Source organism: Eulemur rufifrons, chromosome 1 (assembly GCF_041146395.1).
Source record: "Eulemur rufifrons isolate Redbay chromosome 1, OSU_ERuf_1, whole genome shotgun sequence".
In the NCBI taxonomy this organism is placed as follows: Eukaryota; Metazoa; Chordata; class Mammalia; order Primates; family Lemuridae; genus Eulemur; species Eulemur rufifrons.
The window spans coordinates 13,343,602-13,368,029 of record NC_090983.1 but is presented as its reverse complement, the minus strand read 5'-3'; the positions used below and the strand labels follow the sequence as shown (position 1 = coordinate 13,368,029).

The window sequence follows — 24,428 nt, the reverse complement described above, 5'->3', positions numbered from 1 at the left end:
GGGCGACCGGGAGGAGGAAAACAGGATTTTAGCCTTTGTCTTAACACACATGGTTTCCCTTTAGAGTAGGGGAAAAGGAGTGGGGAAGACATGCCCTGAATTATAATCGCCCCAATTCAATGTATCAATTAACATGCAAAAGATAGACAATTATAACCCTACTCAAGGATTTCCAAACAGCTTTGGTTTATTGGTCAAATATTGCTTTTCATTCACTCATATTATCTGTCTACCTGTTAACAACGTCATTAAAATCAATTCAAGATTTAGGAGCCTAACCACTGCAGATTTGGGGAAGGAAAAATATCTATTCCTACATCACAGAAAGGTTTAAAAATAAGTTTTAAACATACTATGCCCTCATTAAGAAATCAATATCCATAATCATGTGTTTTCCTATTTCTTTTTTTCTTTTCTTTCTTTCTTCTTTTTGAGACAGGGTGTTGCTCTGACACCCAGGCAGGAATGCAGTGGCACAATCATAATTCATTGCAGCCTCGAACTCCTGGGCTCAAGCATCCTCCCACCTCAGTCTCTCAAGTAGCTGGGACTACAGGTGCATGCCACCTCATTCAGCTAATTTTTAAATTTTTTTGCAGAGACAGCGTCTCACTATGCTGCCTAGGATGGTCTCAAACTCCTGGCCTCAAATGATCCTCCTGCCTTGGCCTCCCAAAGTGCTAGGATTACAAGTGTGACCACCATACCCAGCCATTTGCTATTTCTTTTAATCTCTCGAATTGTCATTCTGGAAATGAGCCTCAATAACATTCCAAAATAATCCAATTTTTATTACTAATTTTGACATATTATTTTGCCACTAAAAGTTTAGTGACCAGCACCTTTTCTCTCTTTTGTATTAGCTGTTAATGGAAAAAAGTAAAATTCACTTCCCCATATTTTAGAGGTAGGGAATACTTCACCCATCAATTACAATCCACTAGTTACCAACAGCCATGCAGCAATAGAATTCAGAGGCTATTTCAGAGCTTTAAAATGTTATAATAGCTGAAAAAATTCCTGTGTTGCCAGTCTCATATTATACCTTTCTGTAGACAGTTTTGTGAGTAAAATCAAAGAACTTTTATCAATACATGTAAACTTTAGGCTAATTCCCCACAGCGATGTGACCAGTAAAAAAAAAAAAAAAAGGAATAAAATCAGCATTCCTTTTTACTTACTTGCACAAAATTCATGTTCACCTGAATGAGTGGCTACCTTCAAGGCTGCTGTAGAAATGTATTTTTTTTGTAGAACTTTAGTATTACAAGAATACCTAGTGCTAAGATCATCTTTGAAATCTACAGGCTATTTGGGACAGGTTTCTTTAATTAAAAAAATAAATATGCTTAATAAAAACATTCCAGGTATACTTATACTGGAACAACTCAGAATAATTTAAAATTCATAGGGTCAGAGAATTCCAGTAAAGAGTAAATTGTTACTTTTTACCTGTTTGTGACAGCACAAGGTATATAATTGTATGCCCTAATTTATTCTAATTTTGTGCTGGGCTAGTATGAAACACTGCCTTTAGTAAGCAATGGTCCTAAACTGAAAGATCTTTTATCTATTTAAAAACAGGCTCTCAGGATTTCCTATACATCCCTGCTCTTCCAATGCAGGACAAGCAATGGAACAGTGAAGTAATGGTCTTGCTGGCCCCAACAAAGGTCTTGCTCAGCATTAGTCACACAATGATAATGATAAAAAAAAAAAAATGTACAGGAATTAATAGCATTTGCAGGAAAAAAGTGTCATTCCAAAAAAAAAAAAAAAAAACCAGATTAATTAATGTAGACAGCAAAACACACAATCAGCCCAGTAGCAATACAATGTCGGCTACTCACCTGCCTCAGCCCCAGCGTCTTTGTGTCCCACATCTGCTTTATGTTCCAGAAAAAGGGCTGCTCACATTTCTGACAAGAATCACTTTCTAGCCACTGAGGAGCCTGGGGGCAACAGAGGGTGAAAGCCGACGTCAGCGCATCAGTATGTTTACACTGACATTTCGGAAATGAACAGTTCTAGATCTTGCTGGTGTTAGTATATATTTTTTAATTCTGCAATATATTTTAGCTGGTTGTCATATTCAATATTAGTTTAACTGTGTTTTGAGTAATTGTGACAATTTTATCAATGTTTACAGGGTTGCTCAATTTGTAATCTATAGATGAGGAGTAATGCAATTTTTTATTGCAAACTCTTAAGGGTTGTCTTTATATATTTCTTTTTATACCAAAGTTGTCTGAAATCTCCATCCAGTTGGGTACAAACTCACTGCTTGCAGAAGCAGGTGAACAGGGTCCCAGGTGACTAATAGCAGCCTAGTTGCTCTGGTGGGCATCACACCAGGCAGCTTTGCCACCCTCCCCCTGCCTGTCCCAGCTCTCAGCAGCGGGTCCCTCCTGGGAGCCGCATAGCCATCCTGCAGCCTCCTCTGAGCAGTGAGCTCTGACTGTGAGTCTCGGTGCACATTGCTTTCCCCCTACTAGCCAGTGAGTTATTTGTTGGTTTTATTCATCTTGACATATCCACAGCCCGTCATACAGTAGATTCCCAATACAATTTTGTCATAACAGAAGAATCAAACTCTCAAAATTGCTTTATTAAGAACTTAGTAAATAAAAAATTTAAATAAAAAATTTACAAACTGTACTCTATTGCAAGACAAATCTGTTCAAAACCTATTTAACTTCAATCACTTAACATTATATAGCCGCAATAAAAATAGTAGAAAATATTTTCTATAAATTAATCCAAATACTATGAAGAAATCATTTTTTCTCCATCTTGAAAGTTAACACGCAAGAAAACTATGATAAGAGGAGATAATGATTGTGGAGTCATCGAATTTCTGAATTACATTGACCCTAAGAAAATATTCTGGGAAGACGGGAGTTTTATAGAGAATTTAAAGGGAGTTTTGGTGGCTTGAAGGAGGGGTGCCCTCAGTTCTTTGTTTCCTATTGCATCCTAGTTCTTATTTTAGCTGTCACTAGAAATATTTCTAACCTAACAGCCATTAGAAAGTTCTTTTTTTTCCTGGGGGAGGGGGACAGAAGGCACTCACAAGTAGACTGAAGTGGGCTGAGATAGAAGAGAGGTTTCTTTAAATAACTGGGGACATGCTGGCAATGAGAAGGGAAGAAAGCATGATATAGAGACGCTCTTATGTGGGGACAATTATCTCGATGTAGAATTACTTCTTTGTTTCTGTGATCAACAGAAGAGAGATGAAGGCTGGTGATGCTTGGGAATACTGCCTGGGGACACTGTCCCTACGAGAGACACAGCCAACAGTGCAGGGATATTTAATTGCGGGGGGCGGGGGGGGGGGATGGGGGGAAGCAGGTGCAGCCTCCCAGTCTCATGTTCGGGACACACCCAAGTGTAACTGCTACAAAACCAGTAACATGGAACAAAGAAACCGGCACAAAAACGTGTTCACTGCAACCATCTCCAAACATCTCTAGGAAGGGCGAATGTGTTTTCGGGACACAATGAAGGCTTTAATGGACATAGAATAAATGAAAGTATGTTCCATTTTATATTTCCCATACTAGGCAGCAGGGAACGCAGTGTTCACTTTACTGCACCAAAATGTTAAGCATAAAAAGAACACTGATTTGCAAACTTGCCAATTATTCCTCAGTGCTCCAGAAATTTACTTTTTTTCATACACAGTTAATATGCTGAATTTTCTATTTTTCTTGACCACACAATATCCATCAGATATTACTTTATAATAAAAGCCTTAACAAAACAAACTTTAGCTGCCTGGAATTCAGAAGGCTGGTCCTCAACCAAAACAGAAGAGGGATCAAATACTTCCAAGTTTGGTTTAAAAACGAAAAAGAAAAAGGAAATCCCAGAAGGAAAATTCTGTATTTTTTTTCTCCTTAGCCTTTCATTTATGGTATTATTGGCCTGTTTTTATCCATGGGTTCTAAAAATCTGTTTCCAGGTTCACAACAGATTAAAATCTGTCCCAGAAGAGACTAAGGTGGGTAGAACTGGAGGCAAGAACACAGTTTCCGGAACGACTTTAACTGTCAGTCCTCCATGAAAGAATGATGCATGCAAATACAAAATTGTATCACCACACAACACACAATGACTCATGGTCACAAGGGGGAAACCGCATCATCAAGAAATGAGCAAATGATATCAGATTTAGACATTTTCATAAAAATGGTTATCTTTATAAGAGGGTGGCATTTGAAGAACTACATTTCAATTACCTAGAGCACTTCTTTAACACAAAAGGCCTCTAATGCCAGCAATGCATTAAGTGATACATCAACCGATTTCCTAACATTTTAATGTTTTCAAATGACTCCATTTCAAGCAAGGATTTTTTAAAATATATAGATAAGTCATCTTTAAATTCTTAATTCCTTTCTAATGGTCACAGCAAGTGGCTCTAACAGCCGAGACTCAGGACCAGATTTCTTGCATTCGAATCCTGGCTCTGCATTTGCCAGCCGTGTCCTCAGGCGCGATTCTTAACTCTCTGTGCCCAGGTTTCCTCATCAGTAAGATGAGATGACAGCAGTCACCTCTCATAAGCTTGTGAGGATTAAATGAGTTAATATTTCTGAAGTGTTCTGAGTAGTGCCCAGTATATAGTAAGCGCCACATAAGCTCAGGCAGTTTGACGAGTATTTTATATTCTTTGTTCCACTTAATTTTCATCACAACCCTAAGAGATACAGAGCGACATTATCCCTATTGTACAGGCAAAGACACTGGCTCAGAGACTGAAGCACCTGTCCGTGGCCAGTGAGTGGCCAGCCCGTGTCCCTGTCTGTCCACTGCACTCCACACAGCCTCTGTAAATGGGGCCCAGTCACTTCAACACGTGGGGGTCTCTAAGCATGATTCTAAGGTATCGCAGCCCACAGAACTGAGCTCTTGCCTCAGGGACCATAATTCTGTTTAAAGGGTTTAAGAAAGAATATTTGCTGAGCTGAAAGGTAGAAGGGCCAAAGGGAAGAAAAAATATGCTTAAAGTAACTTGAGATAACAAACTAAAAATCAGAAATCAACAGGCTTTTTGGAACATATTTTAGTATAAGAAATATAACTTTATTTCTCTTAATACTCAGAATTTAGTGCTCTCCTATAAGCTACCATGAGCCATCCTGCTATGTACTTACCATCTAAGGAAAAAACATTTTGTGTTGAGAAGAGCAAAAGAGAATGTTAATCGTTACAGACTACTTCACTTTCTTTTCTGTATCTTGTTCCATCTGCCTAATCTGAACAAAGATGACATGACAAGAATAATTCCATTGCACTATTACCACTAATTGCTGCACTCATTGCACTGATGTACAAAATATTATATAGTCTGTAATTTGCTAATTTAAAACAAAGATCTCTTTTCACGAATCAGTAGTTCTCTAATTACTGTGACTTGCTCACTTACAGGTTGTGCCTACTTCCAAAAAGGAGCCCTTCTAATTATGACCAGGCAGGGAGGCAAGTTTGTTTCTAACCTGACAGTGTGGCGGTTGACAGCCACAGTGGGTGGGAAACGCTCCAGTCGGTATCGACAGGGGACTTAGAAAGAAACTCCAGGCCAGCACTGCGGAGCTGGGGAGCCTGGGATCAACTGTCTGTGCCCTTGTCTAAGGAAGTCCTAGAAACTGCATGACACCCTAACTCAGGGTCAGAACCGTACACATCACAGGCTGCTTGCCTCCGTACTACATTTACTCAGCTATTTAAAAAAAAAATAATAATAATATGTCTGCAAAAATAAAAGAAAAAAAAATAATAATCTTTTTGAAACTTATTTTAGTACAAGAAATACTTATAACTTTATTTCTTTTAATACTCAGAATTTAGTGTTATCCTATAAGCAAGCTACCATGAGCCATCCTGCTATGTACTTACTATCTAAGGAAAAAAAGTTCTGTGCTGAGAAGAGCAAAAGAGAATGTTAATCAAGTGTCATGATTGTTTCACTTTTCCTACATCTGTCAACCACCAGGCTGTCGGGTTACTAAGAATAACGCATCGTTCTGACACATTCGCTTTCCCACCTCTCCCACACATGCACTCAACTGCCCACACAGGAAGCACCTTGACTAATGGGACTATTTTTTCCCTTCCCCACACATACAAACACACTCCACCATGATGCAACTTTGAAAGTAGGAATCCTGCTTCTACTTTCTAAGTACTTTTTCTCAAAGAATTTACCAAGGTTAAGAACAGGTTGAAATTCGAGTTGCAAAATCCTTGGGAGAGCCACCAGCAGCACTGGGCCCCAACAGTCTCCCTCTTTCATTATCCAGGGAACACAGTTTTCTGCTCTCTTAAGAAAACCGATGGGCCAAGAGCCCAGGAAACAGAACAGTGTACGAGCCGTTCTTGGTGCACGTAACTAGTAGCTGATAAACAGAAAACACAGTTCAAATAAATCTTCCTAAAGAAAGTACTATGTATTCTACAATAATGAGCTAGTGTTATCTGTGTTTAATAATGAGTTACTCTAAGTCTTACCAAAAGATTTCTGAAAAATTCAAAAAGAAAAATTAACCAGTAGACATGTAATCAGAATTTCCTCTTTGGTTTATCTTACAAGGTTATTTAAAATCCTAGCAATCAGTACATCTCTGCATTATGGACAGCATTTTAAGATTATAAGCTTCTTGTGGGCAAGAATCTTTGTATATGGAACATGGTAGCCATCAAGTCGGGAAATGAGTAATGTCATTATTGTTTTTAACAGATCGATTACTTCTGGGGTCTGCTAAAAACAAGGGTTTATTCAGTGAGAATCAGAGTCACAAATAGTGGGAGACAACACCAAGTAGGCACCCGCGCAGGAGTTGGTGGGAACTCGGCATTAATGCATCATGTCCCTTGCAATGGTGCACACCATATTGAAATGTACGTTGCTATAAAGGACAGCACACTGAACAGACTGCGTGATGTCACTCCACACGGTGATGTTACAATGCAATATCAACAAGCCATTTATTATGTATATTTGCCTAAGTTTCCACACTGTGTGATGAATCTGTAAATGCTCAACAAATATTTCTAAAGTTAAACTGTGAATTATGAACATTCCTCGTACTCTTAAATCTTCTCTGCAATCAACTCTATTGCTACTGATTTCATAGGTTGTAGATGCCACTGAGAGAAGACAGTGTTGGCAGAGATGAGTATGGAAACCTTGTCCAGAAATCACCTGACAACATCTACAAAAATCCTTAAGAATGTACATGTCCCTGGACCCAGAATGTCTATTTTCATAAAGTTGTTTGAAATAAATAACTGAACAATCACACAGCCACAAGGTCAAGAATATTCACTGTAACACTACTTGAAATATTTTTTAAAAAGAGAGATTGTTTAGACAATTAAAGCGTCAATCTAAAGAACTGAAAGGGTTCTTTAGAAGACTCAGAAGTCACTTCATTCAGTGATTTCACTTTATGGATGAAAGAACTGACACTCAGAGAAATTAAGGCACTTACCTACACAAGGTCTCACAACTAGTTAGTGGCCCAACCAATTTAGAAATCAGGTCACCCGAAAAGAACACTATGGCAACATGGACTCAATGGGAAGCAAAAGAAAAGAAACAAATGTATTTTCCCAGAAAAAAAAATGTTAAGCACCTAGCCATGTCCCTGACAGTTGCTACTGACACATCTTGCAGGGTTTCCTTTCTGTACAGGAATGCTACGAGACCACAATAATGTTTTGGAGGGGGTCCACGCAGTCCAAATCCCTGGATGGGGCAGAAGACTGACTTAGAGTGTTCTCTCAGTGTGTTTCTCAAGGCTGATTGTATATGTTGCTTGTCACTGATAGAAACCCTCAAGTGAGTAGAGGATGCCGTGCGAAGTGACATGCAGGACCTTGTCAGACAATATCCCATCAGCAGAAGAGTGAGATGCTGGGACTGCCTTCTGGCTGGCATTTACAAACAGGGGGCAAGACCGAGAAGCCAGGTTCCTGGGATCTCTGCTGATCACCCCGCCCTGCTCTTGCCTCTTACCTCTTCCCTGCTAACGTCCATGTTCCACACCGCGATTCCACCATCCGAGGAGCAGGAGACGAGCTGGCGCGTGAGCTGCAGGTAACACAGCGACTGCACCCTGTCGCTGCAAACGGCACACAGCAACAGTCACTCGTCTCAATGCGGACAAACACAGAAATTGTCTTCATTTGGGCTCCAATCTCTCCCCTCATTCAAATCAGCAGGTGGCATTTCATCACTGACTATTTGGTATAGTAACATGGATTTTAGTATAAACTTCACTTGGCATTTTACGACTCATAATACAGAATCATACTTTCCATAAAATAAACACTACTATTATACTTCCAAGTCAGCCATCAGGAATTGCAAGTTATCATGAATGAGATGCTATGGTGGCCAAAAAAAATTGCAAGTTCGAGATGGAGGACTATGGTTTGGTTTTCTGGACCAATCACCATGACTCCCTTTGAGATTTATCTGCGTGTTCAGAAACAAAGGAACAAAGGAATTGTGTCTCTTACTGGAACACAATTCTCATGAACAGGTAGTCAAAAACCACGGAGATCACTAGTAGCATATACACACGTGCACACAGGTGCACACACACACAGATGAGGTAAAGAATTCTGTCCCTTACTACATGCTTGTCAGCTTACCCCCTGGATGCCCAAGGAAACAACCTCTTGGCCATTTTTTTTTTTTTTTTTTTTGAGACAGGGTCTCACTCTGTCGCCCAGGCTGGAATTCAGTGGGGTCATAGCTCACTGCAACCTCAAACTCCAGGGCTCAAGCAATCCTCCTGCCTCAGCCTCCCTAGTAGCTGGGACTAAAGGTGCGTGCCACCACACCTGGCTAATTTTTCTATTTTTTGTAGAGATGGGGTCTTGCTATGTTGCTCAGGCTAGTCTCAATCTCGTGCCTCAGCCTCTCAAAGCACTGGCATTACAGGTGTGAACCACTGCACTCCAACTTGGCCTATTTTTATACAGGACCTTCCCTTGGCTAATTTTCCACTTGACTGTGATTACAGTAAATAGCTACAGCCTAACCAACAGCAAAGTAGAAGGGGAAAGGGCGAAAAGGAGGTGTTCCTCTTCTTTTCAAGACTAGAAAGCAAGAGCCTAAATATTACAAGGCCATTGGTTAGGTGAATATAACTGTCAAACCAGACATTACTTCTTAATGAAATACCTTTTAGAATAAAAAAAAAAAAGTTAAGCAACCATCTCAAGAAGAGCTTAATAATGCATTACAGGTGAACTTTGGTGGTCAAAATCTTCACCTGCAGTCTCTAACCCACACCTGTCGGAAGCAGATATTTTGACAGGGCAATTCCTTGAGAGAGAAAAGTGGCAAGAGCTCTTTGGACTAAGAAGGAAGACAACCCTGGACTTTTTTCTTTTGCTACGGAACACCAGACACTCAGGAAGGACAGAAAGCAGCTAAAAGCAGACTGAGCCCTATCAAATTGCCATCTTAAAAGCTGGCATTTGGGGAGAGTGGTATCAGAATACTAATGCTGTCCCCGGGGCTCCCAGCAAACCCAGATCCTTTCCCCACCCCCACGGGCAGTCACGCACTGATGGCCCTGCAGTAAGAGCGTCCGGCCTTTCCTTCCTCCGATGTCCCACATGATGATGCTGTTGTCAGATGCTCCTGAGAAGAGTAACCGTTGAATAGGGTCCCACCAGAGGCAGGCGATACCACCTACGGGTTTGGGAGAGACAGGGGGGTGGGCAGAGGGGAGGGAGGGAGAGGTAAAATATAACTGCATCAGGACATACACATTTGACAGCTGAAAAACCTAACTAGGACCAGCTCAGCCTTCAAGTAAAAATGCGTCTTCATCGTGTACAATGGGTCATTCAACCACATCATCATGAGTCACAGAGAAGACACAGTTGCCCCATCACCCAAAGTTGTGAGATTAGAATTCTCAGTTGGGCAAACTACTTTGAATACAGAAATTTTTAAAGATGATTTTCCTTGTCTCATATTTAAAAAATTATAAAGTAGCTATATATGAAATGTTAGTTCAAAAAAAGTTTTTGAAGAAAAAACATTGCTACTAATATTTAATGAGAAACGCCAGTGACGTTTACTGTGGTCATCTTATACAAGGTACAAATCTAGATTATTCCAGGTCTCTGGGACCCTGTAGACATTTTACCCCAAGATGACTGTGTTTAAGAAAATTAAGTGCTTCAAAAAAAAAAATTAATAAATAAAAGTCTGTAGGTATACTACACAATTATGCCAAAGAATTTAGGTAAAAAATCTAAACCTTACATTTCACACTCTACATTGGCTTACTTATCAAATTCGATACCCTTGGGGAAATCTTTATTTCTGCAGATTTCTTTTAATAGATCCCTTCCCTCATTGTTCATTGACTGCTAGGTGCCTAGAAAAAAATTATTAATAAACTTAATAAAACTGAACCAGTCACACAAGCCAATAATACTTTTGGTAGATACAGAAACTTAATCAAGCCACATTGAAAAGCAAACAACAGAAACCAGTTTTGCACATAAACTTTCCAAAAACAAAAGCAAAAAAAGGTATTCTGCAAAACCGGCTCCAGGGGTCGGTTCTGCATGAATCCGGACCCTGTGGAATCCTGAGCCCCACGCACTTCAGAGAGAGGCCGCAGAGCAGCCAACATGGTCTTTCAAGGTGAAAACTGCTTAAGTCGTTACCAGAACCCACTGTGCCCTGGCAAACCAGAAACTTCTTGAGAGCCTGGGGATCATGAGAGAATTAGTCACGAACAGAAAGTGGTTTCCTCAGAGGCCTCTGCTTTCCTGCCCTAATCTACTCTAACTTGCTGTTCTCCTTTCTTCCTTCTCCCCAACAAGGTACCTGCTCTGATAGACTCTATGTCACCTAAATAGATTATCTAAAAAGCATAGAATACATTTAACTGGTTACACCTAAAACACGACTATCATAACTAAGTTCAACAGACATCCAATTTTTCAGTCTAAACCAGAGGGCTTCAAAGCTTGTGATTTGTGACTCACACCAGAATTTGACCTGTGATCTGTGTAAAAACTGCATTACATTATAGCTTAGTTTTCAATGAAACCCCTTTATTTACACACGTGTTCGTGGCGAGTTACACAATACACACATGGAATTTTAAAGCCCCGCCACAGAGCTTTGCCAGCTCACTACGTTACAGAAACAATGAAATTCCACCCAGCAATGCTTTTCCCTCAGTCTCTGCCCGGGGTACGTATCCCAAGCAGAGGCTGAACCAGCCCATACATTTCTTCTAATGGTACTGATCTATCAGGTCTTCCTCAGGGTCTCAGAAACTGGCACATTTGAAAATAATAATTCTTCCAAAGGTCTTACCACTTACATGAAATTTTAAAGGTCCCCTAAAAACAATAACTCAATTTAAAAAGGTAAACCGTATAGAAAGTATTATTCACATAAGCAATTTAGAATGGGTTTTGACAACATGAAACATTCACTTAGTTTTCACTCTAAATCCCGTATCTGGCCAGTCAAATTGAAATCTGACCGACCAGGAGGAGTTGATCATTCATGAAACCAGAAACCACAGAGCTAAGAACTGAATTTGGACGCCAGAACTCGGCGAGGAACCACTGGGTGTTTACAGCCCACCTTCGTGTCCTTTGAGAGTGGTAATGACCGAACACGTGTTCTGTTCCAGCTTCAGCAGGGTGATCTGTCCAGAATAATCGCCAACAAAAGCATACTGAGTATCAAAGTCGTATCTGAGGAGAACAGTCAAGGATATGTAACAAAATCCACCTCAAGAGCCATAAAAGAGAGATCGGCTTTAGTCAAAGTTGGTTTTCTTTTTTTTTTTTTTTTTTTTTTTTGAGACAGAGTCTTACTCTGTTGCCCAGGCTAGAATGAGTGCCGTGGCGTCAGCCTAGCTCACAGCAACCTCAAACTCCTGAGCTCAAGCGATCCTCCTGTCTCAGCCTCCCGAGTAGCTGGGACTACAGGCATGCACCACTATGCCCGGCTAATTTTTTCTATATATATATTTTTAGCTGTCCATATCATTTCTTTCTATTTTTTTAGTAGAGATGGGGTCTCGCTCTTGCTCAGGCTGGTCTCGAACTCCTGAGCTCAAACGATCCACCCACCTCGGCCTCCCAGAGTGCTAGGATTACAGGCGTGAGCCACCGCGCCCGGCCCAAAGTTGGTTTTCAAAATCAGGAAACATGCATTTTAAAGAGAATAAGCACAACCCCAAAACTCTAACAAGAAAGGAAAAACTCAAATGGAAATCATGCAACATGTAAATATTGAAGGAAAAAAGATAAAATAGTGATTACTTGGAAAGTTAATACTCAATCATTCCTTCAACAAGAATTAATCGAGTGCCTATTATTATACCAAGCAGTATCTTAGGAACAGGCAACAAAAAGACAGGAGCTGGTAGAGCAGAGAGACTTGAAAACTAGTAGTTAGAATCAAGGTATAACAAAGTATAAAAGAATAAAAGTTGCCAAGTAATGAAAACAGCAAGAAAGCACTGGAACAAAGTGACTATTTATGAAGTATCTCCAAAAATAATATTAATATAAAACTGACAGCAAACGCAGGACATGAACCTATCTTTTTTTTGGCCTAGATGTTTTTTTATTTTAAGTTACTGTGGATAGTTTAATAATCCAAAAGTTACTTGTGACAGTAGTAAATTTAAATTTAAAAAATATATTAACTATTGGTAACAACTCATTACCTTCTCAGTTTGTGGTCATAGAAATTCATGGAAAACCAGTAATTTATACATAATAGGATAACTAGTATTTATAACAGGAGAAACACTGCTATCCCAAAGCACAGATCACACGGAGCGCCACATGCCAGGCCATGACCATGTGATTCTGAGCCATTTTCTGTAAATCCACTGAGAGGTCTAGCACAAAACAGAAACACTTCGTTGGCACACAATATATCTGAGCATTTTTCCCTAGTCTGATCCTAAAGTATATGGTGCTATTTTAAATATCACATGCTGTGCATTCATTTGTAGCAAACATTTTAAATAAAAGCTTTCAAGAAAGGATTTTACTGTGTCAGACACTCAACTCTGAGAAAGAAACTACCATGGGTATCTGCCTGTATTTGGCAGTCTTGGCCTTGCCATCACTAAGATACACAGCACCAGAAAGTCACCTTAAGCAAGGTGAGTTCCAGGTAAAGCAAATTCCATGTAGTGGTGGGAAATTTTTAAGGCAGTAATTTTTAGCATTTGGGGGGAAGCTGAGGCAGCTTTGAGGGTTTGGGCTCTCATTACACCATAACTTTTCTTGCAGGGTCTGCAAATGACCAATTACTAAAAGCTCAATTCCTTTTTTACTTTCTTCATACCAGAAAAAGTCTTACAATTCGAATGCAAAGAAATGAGGGGAAGGGTTTGCATTAATGGGCTTGGGTTTTCCACAATTTTGTACTTCCCAGCAAAAACCAGCGATTCCGTCACTAGTTTTAATAAGCCCAATTTATACCAAGGAAAAGCAGATACAGAAATTCTTGAATATTAGATGAAATATGTAGACTTCATTCAGGCTTTCGATCTCAATTAACAATTTACAGAGAAACAGAGGCCAGGGAAGGAGAGGTCGGGCGGCTGAAGGATACTGCAGACACGAAGCCCAGGAGGTGAAGAAGTGCCGCCCCAGCATGTTCCCGCTGCGGGTGCACATCCAGCTGACACACTTGTCGTGGCCGGTGCTGATCACCCACTCGGCCGCCAAGCTGAAGATAATTGCAGACACCCGGTTCTGATGAGCTGCAAGAACAGAAAGGCGGGTGAAGACATGTCATCTTCAGAAACAGCTCTCCGTGTGGGGAAGAACTGAAGCCCAACTTCTCAATCTGCTCTGCCGGGACACTCTTGTACACGTCTCCACAGTCACACCCTGGAAACGCCCGCGTAGGCACTTCCCACCCAGGCAGGTATGAACCCCACCCTCTGCGAGGAGATGTCAGACAATCTGCCCCACTCAGTGCCCCAGCACTGCTTTCTCTAAGGCCCTGCCCTCCACCCCACGCACGGGAGGCCACCAGAAGCTGCAATTCATTCGAGGAATGCCCAAGAGGGATTCAAATAATAGATTAGAGAATATATTTTTTTCTATGCTCAGAAAAACATTTTTACTTTCTTCTAAAAAACCTTAACTGTCAACAAATTCTACATTAAAGCAGCAGTCTTTTCTTAACAGAGCAATGTTTTTTATCGTCTATAACTTTAGTGTTTTCACCCTTTAGAAAACACTGGCACTGTAAAGAAGAGTAACCACAATTTTCTAAAATTAAAACATTGTGTGAAACATTTTGTTTTTGAGCCAGGTATGGGACTACTTGAGAGACTGAGGCAGAAGATACACTGGAGCCCAGGAGCTGGAGACCAGCCTGGGCAACAAAGCAAGACCCCGTTTCACACACACACACACACACACACACACACAAAGAATGAAAAGAAAAAAAATTATTTTGTCTCTGGAATAATTTTTGTTTGTGTGCAAGCTTTTGTTATTTATAAAGACAGAGAATTTGTAAAGTTCTCCATTCTAAAATAATAGCTGAGAATGAGGAAGGCATTCTGTCCATTATCTGGCTTTGAAATAATTCTAGGTTAATTATAAGCCACACCCAGGCAGTGACCTGCCCTCTACTTCTCTGGTATAGAACCTTATATGTAGTAGGTGTTTAATAAATGCCAAATATGATGAATGAAGTCAGAAGCCAGACGGAGAAACCACTGACCTTGCTCTCAGCTGTCTGGATTGCTTCAGAAGAACTGAGGGACTCTCCCCAAAAGTCTCTGTGAAGGTCAGATTCACCCACTGCTAAAAGGTTACAATGAACAACTACATACTCATGAAGGCTCCTGAAACCTAAAGGGTAGCCCGATACCTATTCGTCTTAGATTTGAGGAAAGCAACTCTCAGCAAATGACAACTGCCATTAGCTGAGACCTGACTCAGTGATGGATGTCAGGCTTAGTGCTTTTTCTGCTTTAATGTAAACACTTACAAGGTGTGTATTATGCCCATTTTCAGATAAGAAAACTGAGAAGCCAACATTTAATGCATGCCCAAAGTCTAAGGAGTTATAGATTAACTTGGTCTGTCTGACCCCAAACACTTTTTCCACTAAACCTCAAACAGTGACAAGGTTTACACTAGTTTGTGGTAAAGATGTTGGATTTTTTCTTGGGAAGAAGTGTCCTATTTCTAAGATTATATCCTTTCTGCTGTTTTGTTTTTTAGATGTTCTTTTATAAAATTGGTGAAATATAATGATGCTTATTTTGCTTCATTTGTATTTTTTAAATTCCCTAACTTGGCAAAATAAAAAATCTGGCAATCCCTGTATTAGTCCTTCAAATGTTTTTAAAATCATTATTAGTCAATGAAAAATATAAAGGTCTGGAAACCACTACAAAAACTATGCTGCCTTATAACCCACAATGAACTCTGACAACCAAAATATAGATAAAAATAACATGAGACATAAATATTAAATGATTTGGTACAAAACTGAACTGATAAAATAATTTATTAAGGAATTTGCCTTTTGACAAAAACATTGATCAGGCATATTTTAAAAAAAGGTCTCCAAACTTCTAGGTATACACTTCATAAAAGAGACTTACAGATTCTTGACTATTTTAAAAACAAACCTTCAAGTGATAGCTGATAATTCATAATTGTTTCTGATGTTGTAATAACACTGTAATGCTTGTACATTATTCAACAATGCAAGATTGTAAAGTGTAGTCATTCTTTGTCACAAAACAGTTTCCCCCACCAACATATGCCAAGTTCAAATGTATGGGCATCGTTGCATCACTTTTCTCCTGTTTTAATTTGGAACAGGTGAAAGGATATCTATGGAAAAGCAATTTGGCCTTTTTATTAAAGTTCAAAAATCTCTTTCCTGTACCCTATTATTAGACCAAATTTCACTAAGTTGAACAATGTATACATAAAACATCCAGCCTCTAATTTTCACCCTTATCCACAAGCATGAAATATAAAATTTTAGAAATATAGGGTGAATAAAATGAGGCTAATTGTTATGCCTTCAGGCGAAGTTTCTGGGAATCAGCTAATTGGTCTGCTGGGAACCCACAACTTAATCAAATTGCTCTGGCTTTGCAGTTTCAATTTCAAGTTACCATTGGGAACTTGCTTCTGTCATTAAAATATCTAAATTTACAAGACAAAGTAAAAACTGAGAAAACTGTATATGCCACAGATGTTACAAAGCTATAAAAGCTTTGTAGTAAAAGGTGCTTACACTTTAATTAGAAAACACTACACTTTAATTAGAAAACTCTTCCCTGAAAATATGGGCAAAATCATGAACAGACATTCACAAAGATGACAAATGGTCAACATTAAATAAAACTTAAATAATTTTCAAATTGAGAAATTTTTATACTTTAAACTGGCAAAAAAAAAACAACTTTATGAAGTAGCAATGTTGTGAAGACTTAATGAGCAGATACTCTTAGCCACTTCTCATGGGATTGTAAAAACTTACAGTATCGATGGAGAGCAGTTTGCAAAATAAACCTAGAGCATTAAAAAGCTTTTTTAAAATATTATAGTAGAAGAATGGTTAAATTAAATCTGATACACATATCCAATATACAAAATTTTAAACGTTAATGAGCAGGAAAAAGATGATAAAACTCTAAAGAACTAATTATCTCTCACATAATCGGGGTAACAAAACTAAAACGTTAATGTGAAAACCTAATTTTCAACACAAGAGATGCTGTCCTAGTTTTGTGTATATCTACATGTGTATGTGTGTGAGAGCGTGTGTGTGTTACCATTACCTGGGTAGGTCTTGATAAAGTTCATTTTATTAAAATCTTCAGACACGTGAAATTCCTAAAAGGAAACACATAAACAAAAAAAAGTTATGGTTTTAAAAACAACAGGAACATAACTTTTAAAATGAGGTAAAATGCAAAGATGACTATCACAAGATCAGGGACTTAGTGTTTGCTATTTAAGGGTGATTATGAATTGCTTCTTTCATCAGACCTGTCCTCAGGCCATCATTTCTATGGGGGAGCAGACTAAGTCCAATGAAGAAAATGCCACTGACCAGCACAGCACTGTTGTCTACCTCTTCCTCCAAAAGTGAGCACTTTGTATTCCCTCTCCCGATAACTGCAAAATTTTGCTCTCTTGGCTATAAACAAAGTCCCTCAAGATGATGCATCAAAACTGCACATACCATCACTAACAGAGATCTCAGCTACAGCAAAAATAAGGCATTGAGTATCTCAGCAATTTAATGGGGAAATTATACATATTTAATATACAAAACTCATCAAAAAAGAGAAATTTACAGATTGGTTTTCATCTTCTTTTTATGCCCCTGTATTTTCCAAATTTTCTATAGACTATGTAATACTTTATAACTTGGAAACAATTAAATTTCTTAATGAAACAATAAGCCTCAGCATAAAAGTGAGAAAATTAAACTTTACAGTAAAATCACTAAGAATTCTTTTGATCAATGCTAAACTGACATGGACATTATGAATTGTTCATTGACCTGAGAGAAAAAAAGCACACAAAGGAATATGGATTTCTTGTTCTCCATCTTGTTGTGGCAAAGTACAAAAGTGTCTCGGCATCATATATATTAATCTGCACGGGACGGGGAGGATCAATAGATCAATTGCTAGCTAAGGCTAAATTGGATTTACATTGCCCCTTTCCACTAGGGAGCTGTAAGAGTCCTTATGTGCCATCTATATATAACCACAGAGTCTCCCCTTGAACCAAGAGCCATAAGAAGGGTCCCTAGAGAGATAATACACAAAAACTGCCACCACTGAGCTATTTGAAGAATATTTGAAGAACTATTTGAAGAAGCCACTCTGTGGCTTCTTATTATATATGTGCATGCACATCACCATGATGTTCTATAAAATTTTTATGAGAAAGAGAAAAAGGAGAGCTCTCTTTATAGGTATAAATGACTTTAGATTATTACGCAATAGTTTCTTAGATACATCTAAAGCACAAGTAACAAAAATAACAGACAAATTGGACTTCATCAAGCTTTACTGGGAGTTGCAAATATTTGCAAATCATATATTTGATAAGGGTCCAGTATCTAACATATAGAAAAAACTTTTACAACTCAACAATTAAAAAAGCAATTACCCAAATAAAAACTGAAAAAGGAATTAAATACTTTTCCAAAGAACATACACAAATGACCAGTAAGTACATGCAAAGATGCTCAACATCACTAGTCATTAGGGAAACACAAAAGCACAATGAGGTACCATTTCACACCCAGTAGGATGGCCATAATAAAAAAAAAAAAAGCAAAACAAAACAAGTGGAAAATAACAAGTGTGGGCAATGATGTAGAGAAACTGGAACCCTCATACATTGCTGGTAGGGGTGTAAAATGGTATGGCCACTTTAGAAAACAGTTTGGTGGTTCCTCAAAAGTTAAATAGTTACCATATGACACAGCAATTCCACTCCTAGGTATATAATACCCAAGAGAACTGAAAACATATGTTCACACAAAAACTTGTACATGAATGTTCATAGCAGCATTATTCATAATAGACAAAAAGTGGAAACAAGCCAAATGTCCATCAACTAATGAATGGATAAACAAAGTGTGTATATCTATATAATGAAATACTATTCCACCACAAAAAGGAATGAACTAATTCAAGCTACAACATGCATGAACCTTGAAAACATGCTAAGTGAAAGAAGGCAGACATAAAAGGCCATGTATATTGCATGATTTTATTTACATGAAAGGTCTGGAATAGGCAAATTCCTAGACTCAGAGAGTAGATTAATGATTGCCAGGGGCTGGGGGAAGGAGGCATGGAGAGTGACTGCTAATGTGTGTGGGGTTTCTTGGTGGGGTGTGGGAGGGGTAATGAAAATGTTCTGGAATTATGGAGTGGTAATGGTCATACAATCTTAGGAACGTACTACAAAACCACTGTATCGTATACTTTAAAATGGTAAATATGGTATATGAATTGTATCTCAATTAAGGAAAAAATAAATATATATGCACACAATTAGATCCATAAAAATACCAGTCTGTAATAGGTTGGAAATTTAAATATCTGGTCCTTCACCAAAGATGGTTGAGAATCACTCCTTAACCAGTTCTATGAGTTGTTGGCTGACGGGCTAGCCCCTAACCTTGCTCGCTCCTCCCTCTGTGTGTGTGTGTGTGTGTGTGTGTGTGTGTATGTCTCTCTCGCTCTCTCTCTCACACACACACACACACACACACACACACACCAGTGACAGGGGCTCTCCACCACCATGGTTTAGGGACAGAGCTGCTAAGGTCACATTCACTGCACAAAGGCTGTGCTCTGTGGGCTAGCCAGAGCAGCCAGCCGTCAATCATGACAGCATTCTGAGCTCCATGGCAAGAGTTCAAAATTAAGCACTAATTTAAATTAACCCATTGTTTAACCTAACATCTACACTGAATTAAACATTTTTGATGCCAAACAATCAGACATCCATTGTCAGCTTTATTTAAACTGTCCGACATAAGTGAACCTAGGGAGGACAATGTAAAGAATATAGTGAATGTGTTCTGGAAGCTACCTACCATTACGGCGCCATTATCCTGGCCCACAAATATCCGTCTGCTGTCGTGATGGTAAGCCATGGAGGAGCAAGGAGCTGCCGGAAAAACAAAGACCATGTTACATGCAAAGCAGAGCATTTTAAGTCATTGTTCAAAGTATATTATCATTAAGAAGAACTATACAATTTTGGTTAAAATTGAGTTAAAAGAGGGTGCACATTTCTGCTAAGGGCAGAAATGTTTTGTTAAAAAAGCATGTAAATTTAAAATGTTATTTAAGTTCTCTCTGTTCTTTTAGTTTAAAATACTAATTTTACAAACATTCTCAATTATTTCTATAATTTTGGGTGAAACGAGTCCGCATGAACTTTCATTGACTGAAACTCCTACCTGTGCCCGGCAAGGCTGAGGACCAAGGGTGATCTGATACCCCAACACCCAGGCGCTCACACTGCCCCTGCCACCCGTCCCCATCAAAGGCCAAAGAGTAGCTGGAACGTGTGCAGAGACGGGTTCCCTGCACTGGATTGCCTGTTCCGTGGCAAATGTGAGCAAGCTGGGGAAGCCACCTTGGGATTACTTTTGTCCTCAATGGTCAAACAATGCTCCCTTTTGCAATGACACACACAACTCAGTTTGCAGTGATTGCAGTTCTGAGGTGTAGAGAGGTTTCTTTATCCACAGCATTGTTATGTGCCTGGGACAACACCTGCCTCTTCTCAGAAATACACCTCGCTGCCATGTTCTACCTACCCTTCCAGAAATCATGGGCCAGAGAATGAGTTTCTGAGAGAAGAAACTCTAAATTGTCTTCCTCTGCTAAAAATCAGAATTAAAGTGATTTATGAAATAGAACATTTGGAAAAAGAAATGTTTGGGTTCACTTTGGCCTAAAGAATTTTAGTTAACAAGGAAAGAATCACAACAAGGAAATGCATGCCAGGAAAAAAACAAAACAAAACAAAACAAATGAACTTGAGTTTACTTTGAAATAAAACTGCTCATAAAAAAAGTAAAAGAACCAGGCATGGTGGCTCATGTCTGTAATCCCAGCACTTTGGGAGGCCAAGGAAGGTAGATCACTTGAGGCCAGGAGTTCCAGACCAGCCTGGGAAACATAGCAAGACCCCATCTCTACAAAAAATTAAAAACATTAGCCAGGCATGGTGGCATATGCCTGTAGTCCTCGCTACTCAGGAGGCTAAGGCAGGGGGATTGCTTGAGCTCGGGAGTTCGAAGTTGTAGTGAGCTATGATTGTACCACTGCACTCCAGCATGAGTAACAGAGAGAGACTGTCCCTTAAAAAGAAAAAAAAAAGTCAAAGAAAAAAAATCTTCTAAATGAAGTCACCATCTGCACCATCTGAATATAAAGTTCTCTCTCTACAATGGGCCAATATTCTCCAACAAAGGAAGAAAGTAAACTATAATACTGGATTGTACTCAAAAGCTAAAGCACAGCTAACTGCATGATCAGACTATAGAAAGAGACTGTTGCAGTTGCATTCAAGAACTACGCAGCTAAAAGGCAGGTATTGAAATTGTGCACAATTAGAATTGACAATAAACCCATATACCCTTATCCATAATATTGATGTTTCAGATTAAAAGAATTACAACCACAAAGATATACATATCCTCATACAATCAAAATGCTCTTTAATAATCATGCATAAAATTATTTTTGACAAATCAAATCATGCTTTGATTTCAAAATTCATTGTCATCATTTTTGCTTGCTTTTGCATTGGTACCAAATCTTAATGCATTAGTTTTAAACTGCAATTCTTTTTATGCCTGACCTTACAACAAACTACATAAAAATGTAAAATCCCTCTTTCGTGTAAAAATTACAATGTACTGGATAATTTTATAAGGCGAGAGAATTTTCACATACTTAAAAAAAAAAAATTCCCTAGTTTTTTTTGTATATAATGATGTCCTGGATTTCTTCCTAGAAGGGAAGTTTCCATTGAGATAAGCAATATAAATTTAAAATAGAAGGGGAGGGGTTGGATATTCACTTAGTTTTATAAATAAGCAAAACACAAATCATCTTTCAAACCGCTGAACTATTAAAAAGGCATCAGTGTAGTACAAAATCAAATGCTTAAAACTCTGGATCAGACCAGAGGGCCAAATCCCAGCCTGCTGCATGTTTTGTTAATAAATAAAGTCTTTTTGTTTTTTTGGAACACAGCCAGGCTCTTTCATTTATACATCGCTTATGACTGTTTTCACGCTACATGTATGTATTGTTTATGACTGCTCATGCTACATGGCAGAGTTGAGTCGTTGCCACAGAGACTGTTGGCCCATGCAGTCCAAATGTTTCCTGTCCGGCCCTTTGCAACAAAGGTTTGTGGCCCTGCCCCGTAACAGTGGTGGGTAGCACAGCTTCAGGGTCATAGGCAGGCATGGATCGGAATTCCAACCACGAGCAATCAACTTAGCCGCTCTGGCCTCAGCTTCTGCATTCACAAATAAAAATCTCATCTACCCTGCATAGCTTTTAGGATGATTTCATAAAACCCTATTATCAAAAACGGCATGAAGCACGTAGTAGACATAGATTCTGCAAATTATTTTGGTATGTGAGGTAATGGTATGGAACATAATTGGACTACATAGAGCAATACACTGTTTGGCTGATTGGTCACTCTGTCAGGTCACAGGAAAAAGTTTAAATTGGTGTGTAACCACTAAAACATCCTAAATTAGGTAATCTGCCAGTAGGTTCTAGGACCAATATGGTACTTTGCTTCTCATATTTTGAATTTCACTTTGAAATAAAAGCCATTCTAAAACAGACAAGCAGTTATTTCTCATAATTCATTCACTGTTTTCTCTTTGTGGTGTTCTTGCAGCTTCATCGGCAGATCCAGGTCCAAACGGAGACAGTAAAGAAGCAGCATCTGGGAGCAACACGCTGCAAATGCGTAGATACAAACAAGCAGGTGCCGGCCGCCCACTGCAGAGCAGCAGTTCCTTCACGTCCCTCCTTGCTAGGCCGGGAATCCTTCGCACAGTTAAGCCAACTTAGGGAGGGATGAGGACAGAGAGAGCCACAGCCACAGCCCAAGATCTAGTGGGCAACAGAGAGTGCACATTTCTGCTGCTAGGGTTTTGGTAGGAGAGAAATTAATTGCAAAGCTGTACTAAATATCTAGGGAAAATACAAGCCAAGAAGTAACTGAACTAAATATAGGACAGAATCCATCCCAGTCTCTGTCTCTATTCTAATGAGCATGAACCCCAAGGTTGAGGACTCAAGGATTAAGCTATGACCAAAATATTAACTATGGAGGAAGGGAGGGGTGGGAGGAATAACAGAAATAGCATTAACGAGATTTTCCACAATGACAGCACAACTTGCCCCAGCACTGGTATGAGTTCCTTAGGCTGTTGCTACTTCTAGCTATCTTACCTATCACTGGGCCACTGGGAAGTAAGGAGTTATCAGACTAACAGAAGCCTTTATTTGGTGGGGGGAGGGGAAGGGTGGGCAGAGGCCCAGGGTGTCCCACCCACCTCTGCCCTGCTCTCCAAATTCCCTAAGTAAATGTCAGACAGGCTCCGCAAGCACCTTTACTAAGACATCAGATCAGCCACTTCATATTTCAAGGTGAGAATTCAGTATGAGGAACCAAGGTTATACACTCACAGTACGTGCCAACATGGGCAACAAGGAGATGCTTCTGCTTGGCACAGTGAATTATGGTCAGGTTTTTAAGTAATCGTCAAATGTGCTATGTATTGTGAAGTTTTATTGTTCCTTTTATAATAGTTAGTTATCTTCACACCAGTGCTCCAAAAATCATTCATTTTCATTGAATGATTAGCAAGACAGAGAAGTTGACTAGCCTGCCTATGCTGTTGGTAGAAAGTAGAACAAATAAAAATTCCTAATAAAGTACTAATGTTTTGTGAAAATTATTACAGAAGCTAAACGCCGCATACATAATGGAACATATGCGCAAATGAGGAAGCGCTAACCGACAAGAGCGGTGCTTAGAAGAAACACGCAGACTGATTAAGCTCTGGAATATCTGTAAGAAAGCTGGGAACAGTGGCAACAGCATCTGAAACAACTGTCAGGAGCTCTTCTTTGGAAAACTTTATAATGGTCTTCAGTAACAAACCATCAAGCGCACACCAAAGCCTTTTTTCTTTTCCTAGGGAGTCCTCTGAGCATTGAAACACTAAACTGAGGAAAATCCCTCATTAAGGAACAAAAGCTCCAGGAAACTAGCAGCTACGGACCTTCAGCATGGCTGCCTGGGATGGCAGCATTCAACCCCCGTTCAGGCTTGCGAGATACCCAGGCATTCTCTGCAGGGCTTTCTTTTCAAGAAAAGCTAAAGAAGAGAAGAGAGAAGGACGGTAACGCCACTTAGATGTGCAGGAAGTGCTAGAATTTATGTGTAATCTTATGTCACTACAACCCAGGGCTGTTTTAAAGTCTCAATGTGAAGCTTTATTGTCCAGATTTATTTTTAGAACATACCGGAGTGAGAAATTCTCTATTTAGAATGTGTCGTACCTTAGAGCACATCTCTCAGCAGGATTCGGAGCTCTCTGAAAACGCTGGGCAAGGGCCTGGTCAAAGCTATGGAGGGTACAGGGTCCCTTTTCAGTGTTAACATCAGCCGCTGCTAACTACAAACTTACTACTAACGTAAGTCAGCCAAATGGACAAAGGAAAACCAGGGAGGAACGTGCCTCTTCCTTTTTTATTTTTTTCCTTAGTTTTGCTCAAGTCGGCTACAGTTAAGCCAGTAGACCCAACTTCCTG

At 39.4% G+C, this 24,428-nt stretch overlaps 1 protein-coding gene across 1 annotated transcript in view; it reads right to left on the bottom strand.

The window, feature by feature from the left end:
* Positions 1-24,428, bottom strand: part of WDFY1 (WD repeat and FYVE domain containing 1) — a 52,317-nt gene that overhangs the window by 5,361 nt on the left and 22,528 nt on the right. The window contains exons 3-9 of the mRNA XM_069466875.1: positions 19,655-19,728; positions 16,860-16,914; positions 13,646-13,796; positions 11,648-11,760; positions 9,592-9,718; positions 8,027-8,132; positions 1,851-1,952 (exon numbers count right to left, since the gene is read on the bottom strand). Coding sequence (XP_069322976.1) covers positions 1,851-1,952; positions 8,027-8,132; positions 9,592-9,718; positions 11,648-11,760; positions 13,646-13,796; positions 16,860-16,914; positions 19,655-19,728 — 728 coding nt within the window. The remainder of the gene's footprint in view (positions 1-1,850; positions 1,953-8,026; positions 8,133-9,591; positions 9,719-11,647; positions 11,761-13,645; positions 13,797-16,859; positions 16,915-19,654; positions 19,729-24,428) is intronic.